Source organism: Strix uralensis, chromosome 6 (genome assembly GCF_047716275.1).
Source record: "Strix uralensis isolate ZFMK-TIS-50842 chromosome 6, bStrUra1, whole genome shotgun sequence".
Classification (NCBI taxonomy): Eukaryota; Metazoa; Chordata; class Aves; order Strigiformes; family Strigidae; genus Strix; species Strix uralensis.
The window spans coordinates 13,975,665-14,002,125 of record NC_133977.1 but is presented as its reverse complement, the minus strand read 5'-3'; the positions used below and the strand labels follow the sequence as shown (position 1 = coordinate 14,002,125).

General features: G+C 41.9%; 1 protein-coding gene across 2 annotated transcripts in view; it reads right to left on the bottom strand.

Moving 5' to 3' along the window:
* PLCL1 (phospholipase C like 1 (inactive)) overlaps nucleotides 1–26,461 on the bottom strand; it is a 210,287-nt gene that overhangs the window by 34,384 nt on the left and 149,442 nt on the right. For both annotated transcript variants that reach the window (XM_074872787.1, XM_074872788.1), the window contains exons 2-3: nucleotides 8,513–10,984; nucleotides 6,112–6,315 (exon numbers count right to left, since the gene is read on the bottom strand). In XM_074872787.1, coding sequence (XP_074728888.1) covers nucleotides 6,112–6,315; nucleotides 8,513–10,984 — 2,676 coding nt within the window. The remainder of the gene's footprint in view (nucleotides 1–6,111; nucleotides 6,316–8,512; nucleotides 10,985–26,461) is intronic.

The window sequence follows — 26,461 nt, the reverse complement described above, 5'->3', positions numbered from 1 at the left end:
CATGGGAAGCAAGAGCTGGCACAAACCCAGGACGTTCTCTCTTGTCTGGTATATGAGACCCAGAAAGTGGAAGAGACCACAGGCTGAAAATATACTTGACTTGTCTCACTTAAGTGTCTAAATATAACGTGCAATATCAAATTTAAAATCCCATTGCTTCATGGAAAGAATGATGCTTTACTTTGTCACTTCTGTTAAGTGTTAATTACAAAGACAAATACATTTTAAGTGAAATTTAAAATATCTTAACACTGAGGGCATCATATTTTTACTTACAAGAAATTAACAGGCTTATTTATTGTCTGTACTAAAGGCAGTTTAATCACAGGATCAGTACAAACTGAATAAAAAATATTATTTCTTTTTACTGTAATGAACTCCTGTGCTAGAGGCCAATTTCTTTTTTTCATTACAAACTATTCTACAAACTGAAAAGGAAAGAGAAAATTAACACAGCAGAAGCTCACCAAAAAAGATAAAAAAGACAGGAAAAACTCCTGGTGGTAAATTAAAGCACTGTTCCTGCTGGGAAGATAAATGATACAAAAGGGACAGTTCAAAGAATCCTCTTATAAACATTCCAAAGTTCAGAACAGAAACTGACTGAACATCAAACTAAAAAGCAGCTTTCTCTCAAGTGTCTCCTCATGGCCATTGTCCCAATCTCCTATGTCTTTCATTGACAATGAAGAGTTTTGCCTGGGTACGAAGTATCATACTGTGCCTCTATTGCTTAAAAAAACCCAAACCAACCAACCAACCAAACCACACACACACCCACACCCCCAACCCACCATCAGACAAAAATTAAGAAGGCTACAAAAACACAACCGATTTGGAGAAACAGCTGAAGCACAAATTGAGCTCACGAAAATTTGAACAGGATTCCCTCTTTAGCACTGAGCATTTCTTGCAGACATCTAGGACAAGAAACAGCCAAGCAATCAATCGTGTGCCAGCAAGTCTTGCAAAAGAGGAAGGATGTGCACATGGTGCCAGGACACGGGAAGGAACGCTGGCCACCAGTCTGCCTTGTCTCTGTCCCAATATGCTCCAAGCCAGGTTTCTGTATCTGAGCCTTTTCCTGCAATAGCCCACTAAGAGGAACAGTTATCAGGGATGGTTACATCAATGGGAAACATCTGAAATACCTTACTGACACAAACTGCTGAAGGAACTGAATAAAATTCACCTTAAATTCCAATTTCATGTTTTTGCTTACAAATATTTTTTGGAAAATATGATGTCAGAGTGTTGCAGGATGTGATCTGGTGCATGAAGACCACTCCTCCAAAAAACAACAGGAGCAGTGGAGGAACAGCAGGAGGGGTCAGCTTTCAATATGCTTATGTTACAACAGAGTAACTAAAGTATCCAAATGGAACTTCATTTCATAATAAACATTCTGATCTGACCATTTTCAGGTCCTATTTAAAAAGGGACTAAGGGTCATGGGCTATCAGACAGAGAAACTGCGAGAGCAGTGGGTAAATAAGAGAGAGAATTTAAGAAGTGGAGAAAGAAACAGGATAATTGCTTTCCCAGTCTATGACCAATTTTGGACGGAAAACTCTTTAAAATAGATACAAATTCAAGACAATGTCCATGTACTGGACTGGGTTTGACGTCAGTGCTTTATGACACTTCCTTGGCAGTGGACACTCTGCTCTGCAATATCCCTTGTCTTCGGCTGCTCAGAGAATTGTGAAAAACATTCCTTTGGGGATGACACTGTCCCCAGCAAAATACGAATTTCAGTGGAAAAGCTCACAAAAATCTATTTAGTCACTTTGCATTGACATAAACTGGGAAAATGGACTTTCTCCTTGGGAATAAAGAGCTGTCATGCCTGCATCAAGATAAAGAAACCCAAAAAGACTGAATCTAAAAGAACAGAAGACAAAGTTCCTTTCCACACACACCTCAGCAGACTTCTGCTAGCACGCATGGCCCAATACCTGTGTCAACAAAAACACTGCCATTAAATACATCGAACTAATTCCCAGCAGCATCACAGATATTACCTCTCTTCTGAAAAATCCCCAGTCCATCTCCATGTTGGCTGAGACATTCTTAACTAACTTGCCATGTCTCAACAGTACCTACAGACATGCCGTCCTTCCTTACCTGTCTGCTCCAAAATAACAAGATCAGTTCCAGTAAAGAGGCTTGAATACAGAGAAAAACGTTAATGTCAACATGAGTCTATAGAACAAATAGCTTCTCTGTTCAACCTTTTTTACGTTTTCTGTTGTTTATGATTCAAATACATGTAAAGATACTGGGGGAGCTTCTTTTATTTTTCTAGAAAAATTCCTGTATGCACACAAGCCAGGAAGTCGACTGAAACCAAGAACATTTATTATCACTTGTTTATTGCTTTTGATTTGCCAATGATTCAATCATTTGATCTTGGAGGAAAAATAATGTTGAACCAATAACTGAAATGCAAAGTGCACAAGTGTCCCTCAGTTCATGCATGCTTGCATCAGCACATGAATATATCGTGCAGAGAAACCACAATCTGTTTCCGAACAATTCTCAACCAAAAAAAATCCTAACTTCACAGGATAACTGTTTGCAATGAATAATTCAACCATCTGTCAAGTCCAGCTGGGCCCCATCCCTTCTCTTCACATTGAGTATCTCCTTTTTTAAGGTGTGATCAAATGAACCATCAATTTGACAGGTTGTAAGGCACACTGCACGTGCTGCCCACCTGAACAAGCATCTTCCCATGGGGAGAGGGACAGTCCTTCCTTGTAGCAAAAGGAAAGGTCTGAAGAACAGCTTTGTAAGTCACACGCTACACTATCCTAGGATGTATGTGTGGGAATCAATGACATTACCCGAATCCATTCATCATGCTCTATGTATGGTATCAACCAAAGCTGTAAGTTGAAATAAACCATTCTAAACTGTATTGCTGGTAGCTGACACACTTTCAAAAATATTTTCTGTGTATTGTCAACTGTTCCCCTTATTTTCTTGTTTTTAGCAAATCCCATTCCCTGCTCTCCTCTGCAGAAACTCCCATACAACCCAGTATCATCAATGAAGTCTCTTCCTCCACAAGACATGGCAACTATTGAGTTCCACTAAACCACTTCAATGTAACCATAAAAAAAAAAAATAAATTAAAAAGAGTCCTGAAAAATCATTCCGGTTCTTTAAACAAAGCACATTAAATTTTATTCTAATAAGGCTTCTCTCAAAAGAAAATATTTAATGTGGAACACAATGGTAAAATTAATTGCCCAGGAAAAAACAAACAAACTGCACAAACCAGTCTTTGTCTATCCTGCCTGCTGACAAAGGCCAAGCAGGAAAGAACAGACAGTTAATTGTTTTCCAGATCATTGTGGCAGGTCTGTGAGCATTTGTACCTCCATTTGCCTGGACTGTCAGCCCTGTCTATGCCCCATTAAACACATAGCCAGAGTTTATAATTTCCATGGGGGGGGAAAAGGAAAAAAGTATGTTCAGTTGGCAATTTCCTACAGGGGGAAAAAATTCTAACACACTAGGGCTGTCTTTATTCGACTATTTTCAAAGCAGACTTTTTAAAGAATGTGAAATATGTCATGTTTCCGGAGGTGGTGAGGAAGGGATTGCCCAGCACTCAACCTACCTGTGCTGCGGAGCCCAGCAAGTGAGGCAGACCTACAATCACAGCTTCCCACTATGAGATTTAGGGTCAAACTTTTTTCAGTTTTACTGTAAAAGGAATTAAGAGGTACAGCCCATTCATACAAGAGGGAGGCCAACATGAACAGCTTTTATTTTATGCATTTAAAATTGCTCTCAGGCCTATTCCCCCAAAAAGTGCTTTGAAGTGAAGAGACAAGTGAAGAGTTCTGGGGAATTAGAGACATGCAGCAAGCATTTGTGGATCCAGTTTCTTGAAGCCATATTTATCAACAACTTAAAATGTTGAACTGTAGTATAACTTGAATAAAAGTCAATCAATAAATAACAAGCTAAAATATTTTATATTGCTTTCCACTAACATCTCCTTGTGTTCTCATTTGCACAAAAAAACAGCGGAAAAAAAGAAAAAAAAATTATTATTATTATTAAGAAGAAATACACCCTGGATTATACCAGGTCATTACAAACACCATAGCAAGGAAGAGCCCTCTCTCAATATTAAAACTGCAAACCCCTCCCCACACTGTATTTTCAAATATCAAGATTGATAGACCCAGTTCATTTTTTTAAACACAGAAAAGGCTAAATAGATTTCAATAATCTGCTGCTGGCATTGCCTCAAAAGGCAGATATCCAAAATGTAGCAAAAACATTTATTAAATCCGACTTCTGCTTTTTCAGAAGCCAAGTAAGAGGCAGTCCCAGACAGACAAAGTGGGTTAAAATAATTTAAAGTATCATGTTCTCATTAGCCAGAATTACATCTCAAATCAACCCTTACATAGGCACAGAAAAATTCCCTTCTCTCTTTCAGCCCTCTGATTTTATATTCCTTGCACTGTCTTGACATTCAAGGTACATCTTCCTCCATCAGAGACATATGTGAGAGCAAACATTACTTAAAACAGTTATACAAGTGTTTTTGTCTGTATCTGAAAGAGGCCTTTCACGTATTTAAATTGGAAAACTGTTTCCAAAGCACAAGGAGGCCTTGAAATGTCCCATGTGTACCCTTCAGTATATAATTATAAAGATAAGAGGTGACACTTTCGTTCTGGTAAAACTCCATTAAGCAGGCCTCCAAAGACAGAAAAATCTCTTATTTATGTAGTATTTGCTCTTTCAGACAGATGTCACACCATGTAACAAATCTATCCAAAAAAAGTCCAATCTAAAATATGGCAATCAGCTGGATTTGCAAATCCTCGTTCTGGTATTGTTACAGCTGGTATTTTATTACCACAACTTAATCACCTTCAAGTAATATAAACTACTCTGGAAGGAACCCAAGGGTTACTTCAGAGTATTTTTAGTAATTCTCTTTTAATCAACATCAGTGTCTCCTGCTTTCCCCTAAGCTGATTTTCTCCTAAAAAGTGTGTTAAAACAGCAAAAAATGAGATGAAAAGGAGGTGACCATTTGGCATGTTGAATAACTGGTCAAAGCTTGCGATCCCTCTTCACAGCGCTTCAGGGTCAAAAGCAATCTGATACCCTCACAGTTATTCACCATTTTATTACTTAGGAACGTAAGCTGCAGAAATAACTGCCATGCACTGAATATGCATCGTGATTTAGCCTGGTTGCCACAGCGTAATATCTAAGTCAGGGTTTGTAAAACTATGAGGCTTGCTACTGGTTGCTGCAGACAATCTACTAAGGATGGGAAGCAATGGGGCAGTCTCATACCCTGAGAGGCACAACATGACCACAACTGCTGCTGCTGGAAGACACCCACAGCTGTTGCTCACTCACCCACAGCAATGACATATGTCATACAAGGCTGAGCAGCGGCATTCACCTGGAATTACTGCAGTTCATCTCTCTACCTTTTTATAAGTATTTCTGTACCATATTGACCTCTCCTTCCCCATGCAAATGGGCATTTTTAAAACTTCCCTTCCAATTTTGTCATGCCCTCCCCAAGAGCAACACTGACTTGTCTGGCAGCAATGTGGGCACTGCCCACGTGTCAGGGGATGTAAAGCTGACATGCCCTCATTATTTAGCTTCCTGAGTCATACAATGAGTGACCAACAGCGCTGCTGAAAGATGTGGGGAAGGGGATGGTGCAGCTTTGCCTGGCAACTCCCACGCTGCAGCTCCCTGCCTAATAGTCTTGCCTGCTGCTGCGGGGAGGCAAGCAAAGGGCAGTGCACAAACCTTACTGCTTCTCAAGGACAACTAACAGCCGCCAGTACATGCCAAATTGCTGCTATTTTTGTAAACAATGTCCTCTTCAAGTGCCAACCTGTGCTAGCCACAACCATGTTTAAAAAAAGAAACAACAAAAAGCCCAGTGTGGCATTTTGGTGATGAAAGAACAATTTTGCATAGCCTAAGTCATTTGAAGAGCCTTGTTCATTTAACTGAAACATGCGGGCATCTGAAAGCCAGCAGGCCATGCCTGCTGTGTTCAAATGGTGGGGAATGGCAGAGGTAGCAGTGGTAAGCGCCTACCAGGTCATATGCCGCCAGGACCTTTTTCTGCACGTCAGGCATGGTCCCCAGAGGCTCTAGGTAAGGAAACGCGTCCTTCATGCAGAGGGTAACGGAGGGTGCATTGTCGCTGCTCACGAGCCGCGAGGACAGGGTCAGGATGCACTGCTTCAGGCTCGCGATGGGCGGCAGCCCGCACAGCTCCTTGACGGACACCATGGCATTCTGGGGGAAAGAAAAGAAATATTTGAGCACATGTTGCCGCTTGCCACTTGGTCCCCCCTGCCTGCCAGTACCTCATCGGCGTCTGCCTGCTTCCATCTCCTGATGTGAGGCTGTGCTACCCTGCTGCCTGCTGTCCCTGGGTCCCCCATAGACCCTGGGGTGCTGGCACACACAGGAATTCCCAGCCAGCCCCGCTCTCAGCTCCCTGAGCCTACTGCCAGCTGCAGCTTTCCCCCAGGCCCAGGTATCCCAGCTGCCAGTTCTGCAGCTATTTTGCATTGCAAATCCAACCCCAACAGGGACAAGCTCTGGTCCCCAGCATATTAAACCATCAGCCTAAAATGCTATTTCTCTTCCCAACTGTTCAGACTCCAATTGCTTTTGATGCTGTAATCGCCTCATTCTCCCGTCATTATCATCCTCCAGCAAGAACAAGTTCGACAGATCTCATATTTCCCATGGGAAAGGCAAGCAGGAAAAAACCACTTTGTTTTCTGCCTTGCATTACCACATCATAAAGAAACACAAACACTCTTTCCCTTTCATAGGTCACATGTAAGAAAATCAATACTGGATATACAGGTCAAACCAAACTAACATGCCAGGATTTATTTATTTATCAAGTCAGTGGATGTACAGCTGACATGCCCTCATCATTTAGCTTCCTGAGTCATACAATGAGTGACCAAGATGCACAAAATCTAAGAGAGTATTATAACAAACCATACCTTGTAAATGTTCCCCCACACATCTTGCTGAAAAAAAAGTCATCAGAAAATGTCCAGCTAATTAATAGAGGCTTTTCTCATTAATCAACTACATTAGCATGCAGTTAAAACTAACAACTGTGTCTTTATGAAGCACTCCCCAGAACAAGATCTTGTACTGAATTTCACTTGGAAGGAACATTAATGCTGTTTCAGAGTCAGATTCAGAGTATTTTCTTTTACATAGCCTGACCTAGACAGAAGGTGGAGTCAGCGGTTCAAACTAGTTACTTTCAAGGCCTGCAGCAAAGGAAAGGCTGGGAAGAGTTTCCCATTCTTAAAAATATGCTTAGACTATTCCTTTGGGAGTGATTTAAAACTTATGTCATTTTGTAAACTTTTCCAGCTGCCAACATTTAATTTGCTTTAGACTCTATCCAGAAGAGTGGGGTCAATGAAGTGCTATGCGTTTTTCTCCTGTTTTCAAGAAAGAAAAATGACTTGTTTCTGTATCTTTACCAAGGAGACAGCTATGGCTGATTTCAGCTATTTATTAAGGAAAACTCGTTGTTTAATGCTACTCAGTTTTGTTTCTAGGCAGCACTTGGACCTCTGAATTGAGCTGCCCCTTAATCAACCCGCAGAATCACCCCTGCTGCAGAGAAGAGCACCAGGCAGGCTGGTTCTTGTCTGGCTTCACTGCCACTTCGCCTCCCGCCAACCACAAAGGTCTAACCCAAGCAGTTGTGATGGTGCTGTGCGCCTGGACCCCGATGCCCCCAGCCACAGCAGGCTCTGGCTGCTCTTGGAGCAGCATGGGCAGGCGGACGCCGTGCCAGGAGACCCTCTGAGCCAAGATGTGGCACCGGTGTCTGTGCTGGCACTCAGCCAGCCAAGCCAACACAGCTATTTAGCAGGGAGGAAATTGCATCCAAGTGGCATTCAGCGCCTGTGTTGAACATCTGCAGCCCTTGGGCAAACGGTGGAAACACACGTTCAGGGAAATGTGCTGCTCTTTGCACAGTGGATTTCTCTGGTGTACACAAGACCTTAATGGCAAATCCACTGACTGTTTCGTATACTCACACAGACAAAGAAAATTAAGAGCATAATCCTCACACAGTTAGCAAAACAAAAGCTTGCTGATTTTTTCCAGGACCAGCGAGGAAATTAAGTTTTTGAGACCTGAGGCCTGGAGACACAAATGTACCCTTAGTTCTGCTTTCTCAAACAAAAACAACCAGTAAAGCATGTGTTTGGAGAGGGCGTATTGATTTTTAAAACACTTTTGCCTAATCCCACACTTGCTTGTTAGTTAACGCCTGTTACGGTCAGTCTTCCAATGTCCAGTTAAAGGCTGACAACAGTTGTAGGTCTGAAGCTTCACCAACTTCTACCAGCTTCAGTAAATTTGCCCTACCAGCAGCTCACACCAGGACGTCCACTTCCACATTCAGGACACATCAACGCACATGACCAAAGTGTCATACCTGCATATTTTCTCTCATGTCAGTCGCCTCTCGCAGCGGATGCACTGCCAGCTTAAAGATGTCATCGATAGTTTTGAGACCAGTGTTCCTCAGCATGGTGTACTCCCTTGCTTTCTTTCCTATCCTCACTGAGAGGCTTCGCTTTTGGGCCTTCCCACCTCCACTTCGGTTGGTTATTGCAATGTGAACAAAGAGAGTAACGTGCTCCATGATGTCACCAACAAAAGACCGCAGTGGTATGTGCCTGTATCCAGGCTGTAAGCACTCCAGCGGGATGGTGTACTGCCCTATGAACTCATCCCCAATGTAGTCATCATCCAAAACAACAAAACGGATCATGGCCAGCTCCGGCAGATTGATCTGGAATTCAAAGCTTTCATCAAAAATGGGGTTATCACTGTTTTGCTGAACAGTTTTAGTTCTTTGTTCGGTGCAGTCTGCAGGAATTCCATGTATTTCTATGCAGACATAGGGGTCTATGACATCCCCTTTTGCACATGCACCCTTGGGCTTTGGAAAGTTCTGACCACTGATTATTTTGACATGTAGGACTTGGGGAGAGACCCCCGGAACAATGCCCTTGGTATTTGCGCTGAAGTAAGACACTTCATCACGCATGACTGAAGGCCTGAGAACGTACCCGCATCCCCCGTTCTGTAGAAACCAGCCAGTGTGTAAGTCCATCATGGGCCCCGGGGTCTGATAGTTCATTGCCACTATCTGGCAACCACAATTCCAAAAATCTTGAGGATTTAAGTTACTGGAGTCTATCCTCATAGCACTTGGGTACACCCTGGACAGAAACTTTTTGTTGTAGTTGACAAAATCTTCAGGGTATTCATTTGCAATTCGACTGGCTTCTGCCTCACTGAAGGAGCACATTTCCCAATAATTTTGAGCTTTCATGGACGTTTCAAAATCTTTGTATTGGACAGATTTGCATAGGGATACCAAGTCAGACAATTCCTTGCAAAGCCAGATCAGCTTCGGTTCCCTTGAGAAGTCCTCTGACAGCCTCCGGGATATTTCAGCCTCTTCATCTTCATCCGTGACTTCTCCTTCTAATATATCCTGGTCACAGGGCAGCTTCTTCCCCTTCACAATGATCTTCATCTTCAGTTTCTCGGGTGATGGGAGGTAGACTTCTGAGGATAAAGGTGCCTCTGTGTACAGTTTGTTTCCAAAGATCCTTCTCATGTGTTGTACCACTACCTTCTGTTGTTGTACTGAGCAGTGGTTCCCCAAGCAGAGAATAAGGGGGTATTCTGAAGCAAAGAAGGCCAATTTGTTTATTACCTCAATAACATTTCGAAAGGCAAGTGGCGATGTCATGTTGTTACGGTTACAAATAATGGGTTCATTATCTGGGCCGTCACAGACGTCTAGTTCAATACTCCGACAACTCATCTTTAAAGCTCTGACATAACCATTGATATCAGCTGGCCCTCTGAGCTGGTCTTCTATTAGATATGTATTGTGGGATGCATTGATGTAGTAGTGTGACAAAGGCTGTGTCATGTCTTGGACAATTTTTTTGTGCTCTGGGTCAAAAATATCACATTCTGGGGACAACAGGTATTGAGTAAATCCATCAATTGCAAGAAAACCTTTCAACCGCCCTTCTTGAGAAAGCTCGTACCTGCGTATAATATCTAGACACATTTCTTCTGTTATGTGGGTCACTCCTTGCTCAGCCTCTAAAAACAGCATGAGGTCATTGGCATCTAGATACTCTTTGTTTTTAGATATCTGCACGAGTAAGAAATAAACCTCAGGTCTTGTGCAAAGTTCGCTGAATGCTTCACAAAATTCCTCTTTCGTTACTCGTGTTGTCAGTTTCTCTTTGCTCTTCTGGATTTCCTTAAATTTTAATCTAATCTTTGATTCCTTTAAGGTGGGGTTAAGCTTCTTTATTAGCTCCACAGACGTATCTTCTAACATTATGCCATTACCATCAACATCTGCTGCTTCGAATACAGTTTTTAGCCAGGCAAACCGTGGGGTATTATGGCTGCTTTCCATCAAATCCAGTGGTTGTTTGCTACGAGAAACCAAGTACCTTAATCCTGATACCCAAATATTGGCCACATCAGCTGAATTGGCAACCAAGTCAAGGGACTCGTAATTCTCACCATGAATTACCGACAGCGCACAGTCCTCAGAAATTTGGTCTGCAAGTCCATTATTCCTGAATGTTTCTGTGTTCTTCCCTAGTCTGATTTCTTTTATAGCAGAAATATCAAGTTTGGCTTTCTCAAGGTCCTTTTTGGAAGGCTCCCAACGAAGAGCCTGCAGGTCAGGATCCAGAGTAAAAAAACGGTTATAAATCCGGGAATTTGGACGAACTTTCTTCAATTCACACCCAGCCTGCATAAAGCTGATACAGTCGCTGGCACTGCTTATTTTCTTCTCTGATGGCATGCTGCTGAAGGATACTGTTTTCTTTCTTCCACATTTTTGGTTTGAAGGATCCTGTGGAATACATTGAGAAAAAGAATGAGTAAGTTTTCTTTGGCCATTCCACAAGTGCATAAATAATAGAGAAGATATGTTTATGTAAAGATAATTCATGTTCTTCTGAACCTCAAAACACAACATATTATCCCTTCCCACAATTCAGTTCCCAACTGAGCTATAAAATATACTGAGCTATACAGCAACTTGATTGATTGCAGCATTAGAGATACCAAGTTTTCATGAGTGACATTTGCAGCTATTAAGCTGCCTTCCAGATTTCAACAACTCGCTACAGCTATGAGGAGGTGGTATCCGGCTGTGTCCCATACATTTTCAAAACAGTAATATATGGGAAGAGAGGTTTCATGGGAAGCTCCAGCACCTGGTTAAGGTCTGCATAACCAGAACTGGGGTGGATCTCACCAGGATTTAAGAGATACCATGAATAAAGGAGGAACTTTGCAATAAAAAGCATGAGAAAAGAGTCGCAGCCTATGTGGGAGGAGAGGGGATGGGTCAAAGCAGTGTTGGGAGGAGAGCCTGGGATGGGTCACCATGCCTGTGGGGCACACATGACAGCTTAGTGCTTGGCAGATGAGCATCCTTCCTCAATTCTGCCTCTTTTCTGCAACCTTGGACACCTCAAGCAAAACTAAAACAAAACCAAACAAAGTCATGAGTCAGACCCCTGAAATACAGGCCCAGGAGAGTCTGGGCTTTCTTGCTGGTATGTTTTAATGTCCTTTGGCAAAAGACATTTTCACTAGGCTGACAAGCCCATCTCTGCTGCATGCACAACTGCATGGCTCTCACGGCTGCTCTCGTGGGAGCCCCATGTACCCCTGCAGCCCTAACCTACTTCACACTCTCTTGTGTTGTCCATTTGCTTTGAAAAGTAGCTATTCTGGTAATTTCTGTGTACCAGGACCACAAAGCACTGTGGAAAAATGGACAACCAGGCAAGAAACCCAAAACCTTTTTCTTTAGGGCATATATTCTAACTCTTCTTGAGAAAATATTTAGCCAGACATGTGTGATTGTCATTTCAGTATCAACTACCTACTTACTACTGGATGTAAAGCCAGCTGCCTGCAAAGCTTTCTGTAATTTTAGTGCAGCAACTAAATTTAAATCATTTCCCACACATCATCAATTCAAAACATTTCACAATAATTATAAATTGCAAATCATTCTTTTTTCTCTGCATGATTTCCATCTACTCCATTAGTATATAAACTATCCAACAGCTACCAAAAATATTTTTAAAACACCATTCACGGCTGTAATTAATAGTGAAACATTTGTTAAAATTGCTTTCCCTCCTATTTCCCTAGCCACCAGCCACACTTTCCCAGTTCTCTGCCTCCTGCTGTTGAAGGGACTTTTGTTGCCTGGATTTTGAGTAGAAAAGGAGCCCCAAGGTGAGGAAACGTTGATGCTGGGTATAGGCACACAGCCCTCTACGCCGCAGCCTTCAGGCCCAGCCAGAAGATAGGCACCAGGGACCAGCTTCCTAACAGCCCCTGGACACCTGCTTCGAGACACCAAAACCCCTGACTTTCACCCCTTTGCAGCATGGACTACCCACCCCTACCCCAGGAGCTGGTGCCCTGCAGCACCCATTTATCTGCTGTGTCATTCACCCTTCCTCAAGTCATACTCCCCTGCAAATCCTAAACGTAACCCTGCTCTAGCAGTGCCCTCCATCCACCTACCTCTGTCCTGCTGCTGTGCGCTGTCTGTGCCCGAGCAGAACCCAGTAGTGTACCTCTCCCAGCCACAGCGCATCAGTCTTGGTGCTTGCAAGAACATCTCCACTCATTGTTTGCATGTCTTTATAGATACTTTCAGCAAATGAATCACTATAAATGTTTCTACAAAATTGCTATTGTTGTTCACTCACTTCATTCAATAACATTTGAAATATTTCCAAAACCCCAGCACCTCAACAACTGGATTTAAAGGTGTGGGATCTGCTGGGAACAAAATCAAAGCCTCTAAACTTTTTATGCTTAAGATTTCTCAATAAACTGATACAGCGACTTCTACTGATGAGAATAATTACTCTATTTATTGTAGTACTTTTATGAGAATTGGTCTTAAAAATAGGAAGAAAGTCAATGAAGCGAGTGCCTTAGGTCAGCTACTTTTTTAATTGCAGTTTTCTGCTAAAATATTCTGTTTCTGCATTAACATACTGCATTTTAATACACAGCTATGGCCACGAAAATCTTCAAGCAATAGATGCTAATGAATACAAATGTGGGTTCTAGAAGAGCCTTTTCTTTCCTATTTCTTTAGGTTTACAGGAGCAATATTTAGATTTATGATTGATGCTTAATTAAGATTATTTTTCTCATATAGGAAGATGTATTAATGGCCTTTGAATCTGTAGTGATTCAGTGCTTGACAGCGCATGGTTCCTCAGGGCCATACCTCGAAAATTCATCAGAGAAGCATAACTGATATAGCTACAGGTCTGCCGTTTTGTCTTTGCTAGAGAGGCGAGAATTGTTATGTGACTAATTTTTTTCTGCAGAAGAATAAAAGCCATTTATTTTTAGTTTCCAGATACCTGTGCTCTTTGATGAAAATAAGCCATGGAATTAATCAGCTATTTTTCAGGTATTAAGGTGGGAAAAAAACTAATTGGCCTCACAGAAAATCAACAAAAGCTGCCTTTTAACATTCAGTCTTAACCTCTCAGGGATTTTGGAGGGAATTATATTATCCTCTGTGTCCTCTTTCCCTGCTTTTATTCTTGATGGATACTTCTGGTTTCATACTTGGTGGTATGTACAGAACACCAGAATTGTACAACAGCAGTTCTTAATCTCTGAGTAGGACTTCCCCATATCTTTTAATCAATTGAATAGAATTCAAGTCTCATCCATGGACTAATTGCCTAAAATTAACAATATTTGAGTATTATTGACATTGACAGGATTATTTTAACTGATACTAACAATCTCCCCAATATACTGTATATGTATAATACACACAAACCCTGCAAAACTGCCAGCTGAGCTTATTACTGCATCAGCTATCCCCCTCTTGGTCTCTACAGAATAGGAATATACTCAGTCTTTCAAAGTGAGAGCTGCTAATTGAGATTTAATGTGACAGTTTTCATTCATAATTATGAAGAAGTTATTTATTCTAGTGTTACAAAAACTCAAAATGTGTTTCTGTAAACTCAAATGCTGCCTTCTCAGCCTGATGAGTCAGGCATTCACCTTTGTTCTACCACATTCACATTGCTTGAACAAGCATCTCCAGATCCTGAGACCATGGTTTAGTCAGGCCACACACCTCCAGATCCAAGGGATCACCCTGGGGAGCAGAGGAGTGTTTTCTTCAAGAAGTGTCCTCCCTCTATTGAGTTTCACTCACGTCAGAGCCTGGAGAAGATAATTTAAATATACTTTGCCTCCCCACTGATCTTATGCTGAGCTTAGTTCAACTGAGCCTACAGACTTACGTTCCTAATTTTAGTTTAGCTATTGTCTTTAGGTCTTTACCTTAATCCAATTTTGACACATTGCTCTTCTAAGACAAGACATCCAGCTAAGAATATTTCTGTGCTGCAGTGTCTCCAGTGGCTAAATTCCTGCTCCATTTTACCGTTCACTGGAACAGGAACAGGTGCCACCTGACAAACTAAAAGCTACCAACATCTATGTGAGTAAATAGCAAACCTGCTCTCTTATGCTCTTGTGCTACCTGCCACACTGCAAATTATCAAAAAAACCTCTGTGCAGTATTTACCCACACAAGAGCACTTGTTCCCCTTCATTAATCAAAGCAATCAGAAAACACAGTGAGATGTACCCCTGAATCTTGGAGGTGAAAAGTCTATCTTTCTCCAAGATGCTCCATCTTCTCCAAGATGGTCCATCAAAATTGATCTTACCATACAGTAACTGGGCTAGGACTGCCCTTTATCCTCAGTCACTTGTACTGATGACACTGAATTTGTTGTGGCAATGAAAGAAGGAAAGGAAAGGGCGACGTTTGCCAAAAAAAAGAAATCTACATCAGTGTGAAAACAAGCAACTAACTTGTAGATTTTTTCACCCTAAGGCCTTCTCTACCAGAGATAACCTAGCTCTTTACAAAACACTGCTATTGGAAACAAACACAAAGAGTTTGCATGCATGTACACATACAAAAAAGAAACCCCCTAGTTATATGGGAAACTTTGTGCTTTCCAAGGCAAGACATTTCTTTCAAAGTGACTTATACTATGGTTTCTTTCAGTTCTTTGGACACCCCCTATAAAGTGACCTCACTGGCTGACTCCATCTCCTGCTCCTGAGCCTGCATAATACCCATTATGCAAAAATACCTCAAGACCACTTCAACATGTGCTTAGCTCTCAGCATACACACAGATGCTCTGAAATCAGTTAACACCAAGAAGACATAGCTGAGTGATGGCCTGACTGCATCTAAAGTTTTCTAAACGATTCTAGAGGGATTCAGAGCTCCAGTCTAAGCATGCTCCCAAAATAGGAGAAGCTCTCCTGTTGAATACATCATCCTCGTCAGAGGGACTGGATGTGTAAACAGTGGGATCAGTAAGCCATCAGCAGTTGTGGGAAAACTCCACCCCATCCACCCTGACCTTTGACCACTCAATCTTCTTCTGTTTAAATCAAAGAGCTAACAGAAATAAATATGTGGGATTAAAAAAATATGAATAAACATGCTCTCTACCTCATCCCACCCACTTTGTGAAAATTATAGGACATAAATTGTTGATCTGAATTTAAGAAATGGGGTAGTAATAAGAGCTGTATAGCAACCCTGCACACAGAGGTCAAGCTCATGAATTATTATTTGTCTGAAATTAAGTTACCTGAAAGGCCTCTTAAAGCACTGACAGTCTTCCAGGATTCTGCTAAGGGCAATAAGAAGACACCAAAAGCCCTTAAAGAGCTGCAGGATGTGAAATTCAGTAATGATGCTGAGAACTAAACTTGTTAAGTGTGGTTAAGAGCCATTTCGCCAAAAAACAATTCACATTTTCACCAGTGAGTATCACTGTTGTTAAAAGAGAAGCTTTATTCTGATTTTTGCCATTCCCCATGAACCTAGCACTAAGAAATCAATAACAGTCAGCTTAGTGTGTCCTCACAAATAGATCGTGATAAACAGTGCATCCTAAAAGCTATCTGCTCTGGAAACTCCAGATGATCCACTTAATTGGCCAACTGCTTACCTGATTTTTTTTTTTTTTCCAGGAGAAACTAATTAGCTCTACAGGGTGAGGTTTTTTGGAATGTTTCTATGTATTTCTGTTATACATAGACAGAATCCCAGTCCCTGAAAATCTTAAAAGCTTTACAGTAGTTGTGGTGGGAAAATCTACATTTAAACATTAAATAAAGAAGTCAGTGAGTCACTAGTGGCACTCAAAGCACCATGCAGCAGTTGGCAAATGATGGTGTAATTTTTCTGTAATGAAGTAAGTCAGAGCAGGGATGGTTTATATAAACTCTCCAAGAGAACACAGAAAGCCAATGTTGGGGCCAGGGCTGCAACCAGATCTCATGCATAGGTGAGGCTTAGTCCATCTGATCAGAGGAGATGCGACTCAAAGCTTGAACCCACAGTACCAGTATGTGACTACTACAAGTAGCAACAGTCATTGGAAACTGGTATTCATTATTAGCACACGAAGCTTTCTTCTGTGAATCTCAGTCATGTTCTGACCACCCTCAGAGAGCATCCCAGGACTGACCATTTTGCAGATTTTATCAGTTCTCCTCACAGCCTCTGCTATCACAACAAATTAATGAGCTGAACTCCCTCTAATCTTTCTTGGCAAAGCCTGTAGGATGTAAGTATCAGATATCCACTGTGACAACTTACAGGACAACAAAGAAAAGGTTATACTCAAAATTCATCCAGGCTGACAACTCATGGCACAAAACAGCTACCTTTGCACAGGGGCTGTACAACCAACCAACCTCATCACTGGCACAGGCAGCCGCAGGGATGCTGCCAGTCACGCCTGGGCTAACCGCACAGCTCAACAGATTGCAAGAGCAGATGTTAATGCTGTGGAATAGACCTTGGTAGCCTCTTCAAGGCAAAATTTCTGCTAATTCAGGGAGTTGAGCACATGTGGAATAAAGACTGGATCCAAAGTTTAACACATGCGCTCTTAAAAGCTGGGATACACACGTAATGGAATAAACAGAAAATATAAGACAGACCAAAAATACAACATGGACAGATACATGAGAACGCAGCGTCCAGCAATTTTCCAAATACCAAAATAGTCATGCCGGCACATCTGCAAATCCAGTTAGTTGTCACTAACTAGCAGTTTAAGTCGAACTCAAGCTCCAAGCAGAAGCCTAAGCACTATCATCATTCATGAGAAAGCAACAACTAAGGGATCTCAGACACAGAGGAAAGAAAAGTGTCACAGGGAACAGCAATATCAGCATTTACAGTAGGCTTTTTTCAACTCCCCAGGGTTATCTGGACATCAGGTGTGGGTAGTGGACTGTCACCAAGACCTACAATAATGACTTTACAGTCAGCTTCTCATCAAAAGGGGAGGAAACATCACCCTGCAAAATGGGCATTCTGGGGGCAGGAAAACAGAGTGAAGACAATAGCTTAACTATTCTGGGATGCTGAACAGTCCCCACTGGAGAAGTTCAACAGTAGACAAGATTATAATGACTTGTCTGCTCTCCTCTTAAGGACCTGCCTTGCAGAGCTCCTCCCTCCACTCAAAGCAGGCCACAGCTCCTATCAGCCCCTCTCTGCAGATAAGAAGCTGAAATGAGCAGTCTGTACCAGAGTCCCAACAGATAGTGCTGTTTCAGACCAGGGAGGAGAGGTGAGTAACCAACAGGGGTCCGTATTAAGCAATCATTTTGAGTATTTGAGCTGATCACCACTGTTACTAGGTGGCACAGCAAAAGAGTCTCTCAGGTTGGAAGGTTCCAAGTTACTTAGATCAATTAACAGATCAAATGCATGCCTTAAATTCAATCTGGAGACAAGCCAGCATCAAGAGTAACTGGTAGAGTTCAGGCAACGTGAACTTCTCTCATTTATACCTGCTTAAAACTTCTGCATTGATTTCAGGTTTACAGAGGTGACTGCAGCTACAAGGGCCTTGTACTGACCAAAACCTGGATCACAGTAGAAAGAGCTACATCTGGAGAAAATGGCCAGATGCTCCACAGAAGGGACAGATGGGAAGCTATGCTCCATCCACTCTTTACACAGACATGGACCAAAAGCTTTACAAGTGCACATGGCATGTAACCAGCCTGAACCTGCAGTAGAAAAAAAAATTAACATGATCCAAGATCAAGAACTGGGAAACACAAAAGACCCGGTGCCTCAACATCTTCCCAACAGCTCGGAGCACCATGACCAGGACTCTAAAATATTGCTATCAAACACTGTACAGGCTCATTGAATTACAGCATTACCCTGACATAAGGGCTGCTGTGGCCCCAGGGAATAGGAAAACAAGCACTGCAATATCTGCACATCTCAGCACAGCGTTAATGTTCATCTCTTTTGCTAGTCAGAGATACAACGGCTCCACAGTGAGTGCAGAGGACACTACCACAATGTCCTTCCAAAACACAGAGACTGGAGCAACTTTCTGCTGTCCCTAGTTGAAACAAGATTTAGAAGCTGCTCTGTACATTAGCACAGGAGTGGGTGCAGTCACTCCTACACCTGCGAGCTAATGCAGAGATATCTGATGCAACTTCAGGGTCCTCACCCATGGTCCTGCTGGCAGGGAAGTCACAGCGTGCTGTGCATGCTGCCATGGCCACCACCCTCATAGTGTCCACATCTCAGTGCCACTGCACAGGCTGCACTCCCTGTGCAGAATGAACTGTGGCAGTAACTCCAGCGATCCACAGGACTCAGAGTGCTAGCATTCAAACCAGAAATAACCTCCTGGGCTTGAAGCATTTGAAACTATAGAAGATGGGCTTTTGATTTCCACATCACCTGGGCACCTGGGAGAACAGCATCATGCACCTCATCCCACGACACAAAAATTCAAACATGAACACAATAGACTATGCACACACCTTCCTGCGGGCTTTTAGCTGCAATGATTTTGAATATTTCTGCATCTTTTTGAAACACAACATATATTTTAAGTATTTTGAAGAAATTAGTTATTCAGACACAGACATTAAATCAGAGCAAGACCTTCTCTGCATCCCCTGTTTAGAGCAAAAAAAACCAAAAAAATCCCACAACTAAAATTGAGGACTTTCACTGAGAGACAATTGAAAGAATCTGACCTGTTGGAACTTGAAAGACTTTTTTTTAAAAGAAAGTCCTCCTTAAAATCTGTCAGAAAACGATGACCTGTAGACAAGCCATCTAAATTTTTTTCAGTGATTTCATGGAAAACACTACCTGAGCCAGGTTATGCTGGTTAAAAACATTGTCTCTTAAACAGGAAAGAAAACTAGCTACAAGAAGGAAGTACATTACAAACTGAAAATAAGAGAAGTTTTTGGTCTGGGCTATAAAGTAAGGAAAATTATGAAATTAGTGAAGGAAGAAAATAGACAAAAGAGGAAATGACAATCGTGGCGTTGATACAAGCAGGAGAAAGGTTTGGTGGCAGATGGCAGTTACAGCAGAGAAGGTCCACGTCCATTTGAAAACATTAGAAAAAGGCTGAATCCCACCAGTAGTCCATCACTGAGCAGGAACACCGGTGGTGTTAATAGTAAAAAAGAGCATTTATTCACTGAACAGCAGTAAATAATTCCAGTAGTAACTCAGGAGGAAAAGCCAAATGAATTTAGAAAGACCTGGCTAAGGAAAAACTTGCCCCACTGGAACTCCCCTTATTACACCTCTGAATGCTGGATTTGCAGCATATCCGCGAGTGGGTATTTTTCATTGCCAAAATAATGGAAAAGCTGAAAAAAGATTTGATTAAGGAAAGAATAAAAAGATGATTAGCATTAACTATTTCCAACATTATGGAAAACAGAGCTTGTCAGACTAACCTGATATCTCTTCTTTTATGAGATTAAAGGTTTGGTTGATACGCATAATAAAGTCTTTGTAAAATACTTAGACTTTGTAATATATTATGGTTTCTGCAATGTATTTGACTTGGTACTGAATGACATTTTGATTAAGAATATATAGCAATAAAAATAAACTCAGAAGACATTAAATGGATCAAACACAAGATAAATTATATGTCTCAAATGCAACAGTAAATGTGAAACACTCATCACGCAGATATGCTTCAAATGGGATCCTGCAGGGACCCATTCTTGGCCCAGTGCTATTTAGCATTTTCAGAGTGACCTGGAAGAAAGCATAAAATCAATATACATGGAGTCTGAAGATGATACAAAGCCAAGATTTGAACAGCGATGAATAACAAAGAATATGGGTCAGTGATCAAAAGTCAAAAGACTGCTTGACAAGCAATGCATAAAAAAAAAGCAGCATGTTCCAATAAGGACCAAAATATGAGGTCATAAATCTAGAAACACAAGGGACAGTCCTTATGTACAAGACTGCAATCCAGGAAACAGTAATTTTGGGAAAAAACCCAACTTCATCATCACAGATGATTAACACAGATTATAAAAAAAAGATCACAATGGTATGGTGCTTAATGCCTTCTTTGCCTCAGTCTTTAATAACAAGACTAGTTGTACTGAGGGAATCCAGCCTCCTCAGCCAGAAGACAGAGACTGGGAGAACGACCCCCCCACATTCCAGGAGGAGATAGTCAGTGACCTACTGCATCTCATAGACATACACAAGTCTATGGGACCGGATGGGATACACCCGAGGGTGCTGAAGGAGCTGGCTGGGGTGCTCGCCAAGCTGCTTTCCATCATTTACCAGCAGTCCTGGCTGACTGGGGAGGTCCTAACAGATTGGAAATTGGCCAATGTGACGCCCATCTATAAGAAGGATCGGAAGGATGATCCGGGAAATTACAGGCCTGTCATCTTGACTTCGGTGCCCGGGAAGCTGATGGAGCAGCTCATCCTGAGTACCATCACACAACACATGCAGGACAACCAGGTGATCAGGCCCAGTCAGCATGGGTTTATGAAAGGCAGGTCCTGATTGACAAACCTGATCTCCTTCTATGACAGGGTGACCTGCTTATTGGATGAGGGAAAGGCTGTGGATGTTGTCTACCTTGACTTTAGTAAGGCCTTTGAAACCATTTCCCACAGCATTCTCCTGGCGAAACTGGCTGCTCGTGGCTTGGATGGGCACACGCTTTGCTGGGTAAAAAACTGGCTGGATGGCCGGGCCCAAAGAGTTGTGGTGAATGGAGTTAAATTCAGTTGGTGGCCGGTCATAAGTGGTGTCCCCCAGGGCTCGGTTTTGGGGCCACTCCTGTTTAACGTCTTTATTGATGATCCAGATGAGGGGATCGAGTGCACCCTCAGTAAGTTTGCAGACGACACCAAGTTGGGTGGGAGTGTTGATCTGCTCAAGGGTAGGGAGGCTCTGCAGAGAGATCTGGACAGGCTGGAGCGATGGGCTAAGGCCAACTGTATGAGCTTCAATAACGCCAAATGCTGGATTCTGCACTTTAGCCACAACAAGCCCCAGCAGCGCTACAGCTTTAGGGAGGAGTGGCTGGAGAGCTGCCAGTCAGAGAGGGACCTGGGGGTGTTGACTGACAGCCGGCTGAACATGAGCCAGCAGTGTGCCCAGGTGGCCAAGAAGGCCAATGGCATCCTGGCTTGTATCAGAAATAGCATGGCCAGCAGGGACAGGGAAGTGATCTTACCCCTGTACTCAGCACTGGTGAGGCCTCCCCTCGATTCCTGTGTTCAGTTTTGGGCCCCTCACTACAAAAAGGACGTTGAATTACTCGAGTGTGTCCAAAGAAGGGCAACGAAGCTGGTGAAGGGTCTGGAGCACATGTCGTAGGAGGAACGGCTGAGGGAACTGGGGTTGTTTAGTCTGGAGAAGAGGAGGCTGAGGGGAGACCTCATCGCCCTCTACAACTACCTGAAGGGAGGTTACAGAGAACTGGGGATGAGTCTCTTTAACCAAGTAACAAGCGATAGGACAAGAGGTAATGGTCTCAAGTTGCGCCAGGGAAGGTTTAGACTAGATATTAGGAAGCATTTCTTTACAGAACGGGTTGTTAGGCATTGGAATGGGCTGCCCAGGGAGGTGGTGGAGTCCCCATCCCTGGAGGTGTTTAAGAGTAGAGTCGACATAGCGCTGAGGGATATGGTGTAGTTGGGAACTGTCAATGTTGGGTTAATGGTTGGACTGGATGATCTTCAAGGTCTTTTCCAACCTAGACAATTCTGTGATTCTGTATACTTGGTTGTATAAACATGGTATCTACTCAAGATAGAAAAGTTCTAATATCTTTGTATTTGTCCATCATGATAGCCTCAGTTTAGAAATTACCTTGAAAACTGGAGAGAATTCACAAGAGCCACAAGAATCAGGAAGATTCTGGAAAACACATTTGAGTAAGAGATTCCAGATTCTTTTAGTTCAATACACACACCGTCAGGTCATGAGCAATTGCAGAAGCCCAAATCAATATAAGGAATCACTTTAAAGGACAATTCTTATGCTCTAAGAAAGGCATATCTGGGCATTTTATTCAGAATGTAATGGTTTCAATTGAGTAGTTTAATGAAACAGTGAATCAATGTATTTTAAGAAGTCCTTCAAATTACGTTTCCTTACGGACCCCGTAGAAACTCAAGATGTAGACTGTCACTGTCACAGATTATAGATGATTATATAAGATCAGTGCTGTTAGATGATACATCCCTTCAACACCTGGAAGTTGACACATTCAAAGTAAAGCCAAGACTTAAAAACAAACCCAAAAAACTCACCAAAAAACCCTCCAAATCCAAACCAAAAACAACCCGCAGCAAGTACAGCTGATGATGGTCTCTACCTCCCAAGGATGGCAAAAGAGTCTCCATCACTCAAAAGGCATTCAACAGCACCTGATTCCTTCCAAAAGGATGTCCCATGAGATCAAATGTGATTTCATTTAAGCCCTATATCATGGAGAGCAGATCAGATTTCAGTGGTATCTTCTGGCCTGATTATTTAGGTATTAGCTCAAAAATTCAACCCCTTATTTTTCCAGACAAAACCATTGAACATGACTATACCTTCTGGTCTGGTATCATGGCACTGGAGATTACCAGGCACTAGGGGCCCAAAATAGGATGACCAATTTAATTTCATTCTGAATCTTACAACAACCCTCCAGGAATAAAATGTGTAATCCAATAAGCCACCCAAATCTCCATAGTCTAATCACATTATTTTAAACCCTTTTTAATCAACTTAAATTATTTCTTCATTAATCACATTTATGCTGATTCAGATCAACCCCAATCCTTAAATTTAGCAATGAAGGTACAAAACCCAATAAAATAAGGTAATAAAACTGGTTTAATGGTAATATTTTTTAAAAATTCTGATTGTCATTCATAACTGAATTATTAAATAGGTTGAGACAGAATACATAAAGCCAAATATGAACTATGTGGGCAAGATAGCAGTATCATTTTAGCTGATCTATAATGTACTTGGGGGTGAAATTTTGCCTCGAGCATGCTGTCTAAAGGTTCCAGCTTTCTGTGAGAGCGAAAAGCAACTTTCAGCACACCCAACAAATGCATTAGCTCCTTTGAGGAAACTGTTTATCAATTTCGGAAAGCATCCTTGCGGTGTAGGAGTTTGTACAGCTGGTGTGCAGGCTCTCCGCAGGGGTACACACACCACCTCCACAGGAACCTACAAGACAGATCCCTGCAGCAGCCCTGGCGCACCCCAGCTCGCCCAGCGTGGGTGGGTGTGCGGTCCACCTCCCCGTGCACGTGGCATGCCCGTGAACTTGGGTTGTCCTATTTTGTCAACAAGTTTCATCACAAAACCAGGATTAGGGAAAACTTTCAGATTGCTCCTCTACAAAGCGTACATATGGGCATCAAGGCATGTCTGTACACATACTCAAAAATTTCTGAAGTATTTTACTCTCACCTACAGTTTTCTAGCTTTGCAACTATGTGCACAGTGCATACAATATATTCACCTTCAACATCCTTAGGCTGAAAAGCTAGGTTGTAGGAATAAATTATGCCTGTTGATATAAAAGCAGACTGCGTCAAGCCATGAAACATGCCGCTACACTGATAAAGGAGTTGACAGGGCTAAAACCAACATACAAGTGAAACAATTATTTCAATGGTCTACTTAGCAACAGTATAACAAATTAAACATCTCCCTTAAAAGCAAAACACAGATTTCCCCATTAATACAACGGAAATAAGTACTCGCGAGACAGCTGTGGTAGCCTCATTAAATCATATTATGTGAATCTAATAAGTAGGCATATTCCAAATTTTTACCAATGCAGACGCTGAACGTTTGCATCACTCAACAAAATCAAGAGTAAATGATGCAGGATACAAGCACTTTGATAAGCCTTCACAGCGAACTGCAGCATCATAAACATCCAATTTACTTAAAGAATAAATGATTTGCTATGGTGATGTGCTACAATTTTTATCACATTTCTTCAAAATTATCCACCTTCAAGGGCAGAGCTCTCCTGCTTCCTGGAGCTCAAGTCTTAGGGAAAGAAAAATCAGTCACTTGGGTTTTTTTAATAAATACAGGACTGTAATTGTAATGTAATTTTATTCTGGTCATATATTTTGCTAAATAATTACAATTCTTTTTTCTCACAAGTAAATTAGCTGCATGCCTGAATATTATGGTCCCTTGGGTTTCACATGGCACATGCATTTTTACAGTTTAAGTACATCACCAACCTGGCATAATTGCTTCCATCTAGCTAATATTTAAACATTATGAATTAGTGGCAATAGGGTATTAAAATAAATAATCTAACCACAGTACAATTATACTGTAACTGCGACGTAACTTAGTACTTTATGAGAATAAAATAACACCTCAAATCTCCAATAGTTTTGTACACTTGCAATGTTTAGAAAATGTTGAGCAAGAAGATTGGTTTGCAACCAGGAAAGTGGGAACCCCTGGCTTCTAGTTCTGCTCACGACTCCAGGAATACCACTTAGGAAACACTATCTCCTCTGGATTTGGATTCTCATAAGACTCACAAATGTTTCTGAAGCACAAATCTCAGTATCTTCAGAGACAAGGCAGTCTCTGACAGGGTCTCCATCCTTCCACTCACCTGGGGGTGATATTCAGGCAGAAAAGGGGGTGTCTAAAAGCAGGGATGGGAGCAGCTGGGCCAGTGGTTTCGGGAAACTTTTTGGTTTTGGATGTCCAAGTTTTGTATCTGCCTTCTTGAGGATGGAAAGCCACTGGCCCCATTGCTAAACCACAAGCTTCCTTTACCATCTTGCACAATGGTCATTAACACCAACAAGCACACTCCCAAAGCAATTTGAGAAGGGCCTAAAAGACATCTGTTAAATATTGGCATTGTGTAGTTTTGCAAGTGTGCACAAATGGTGGCAGGAGCGTAGCGTAAAAGAGCTATGGCTCAAACGCTGGGACAAAATGCATGACTTATAATTATGCTGCAGAGAATTAAGCAAAAGCCATGCCTGCCAAGCAAACATAACACTTTCTACATTACTTCAGAGTCATGACAGGAATGGAAGCTATTTACAAGAAGCATAAAAAACCTGAAGGAAAGGTATTCACAGGAAAATTCTGCTAACCACTAGGAACCACTTTTCCACCGACAAAAAATCAGCTAAGCAGGTGCAGTGGAAAGATAAATTTTAAGAAAGAGCCTTTTTATTGCTCTAAAAGAATTGGTTCCCTCTTTTCTTCTATCTTGTTATTTCCTATCAGTTCCTTTAGGTGGGTGTATGAGCAATGAACACTCCCCAACACATTGCTCCTAGGTAAATAAAGGGTAAAAGAATACACCTCCATTTAGCTGCAGGACTTGTTTAACTCTTGGAAAAAGAGACCGGAGGTGGACAAGAAAGTGTCCTGGCAGGGGGCCAGCAGCAGCAAGTGCCCCACATGCCAGGGGGCAGGGGACACACACTCATTCTCAGGCTGGACTGCTCCAAATCCAGTATACTTGGGAGAAGTCAACTTTTGAGCTACATTTTTACAGATGACACCGTATTTCTTTTCCAGCTGGTGGCTGCAGGAAAATCATATTGCTGTAAATATGCCATTTAGCTACTTTTCTAAATGTGTCTGTCTTTTATTAGAAGACTAAAAAGGACAATAATTAAAAAATTATATAGTTTTCAGAAAATTATAGAATTCATTTGCTTTGCCTGTCAGCTTTCATTTTCAAAGCTCTTCATGAAATTTCCAGTCTTAACCCTAAAGCAAAGCTTTATGCAATGAAGGGCAGACATATTTTATATCTGTTTAATTATAATAATGAAGACTTTGGTAATGCATTTAGAAGAACTACAGTATAATCAAGGCTGCATCCAGAGAACTGCTTTGTTGTACCCAGGAG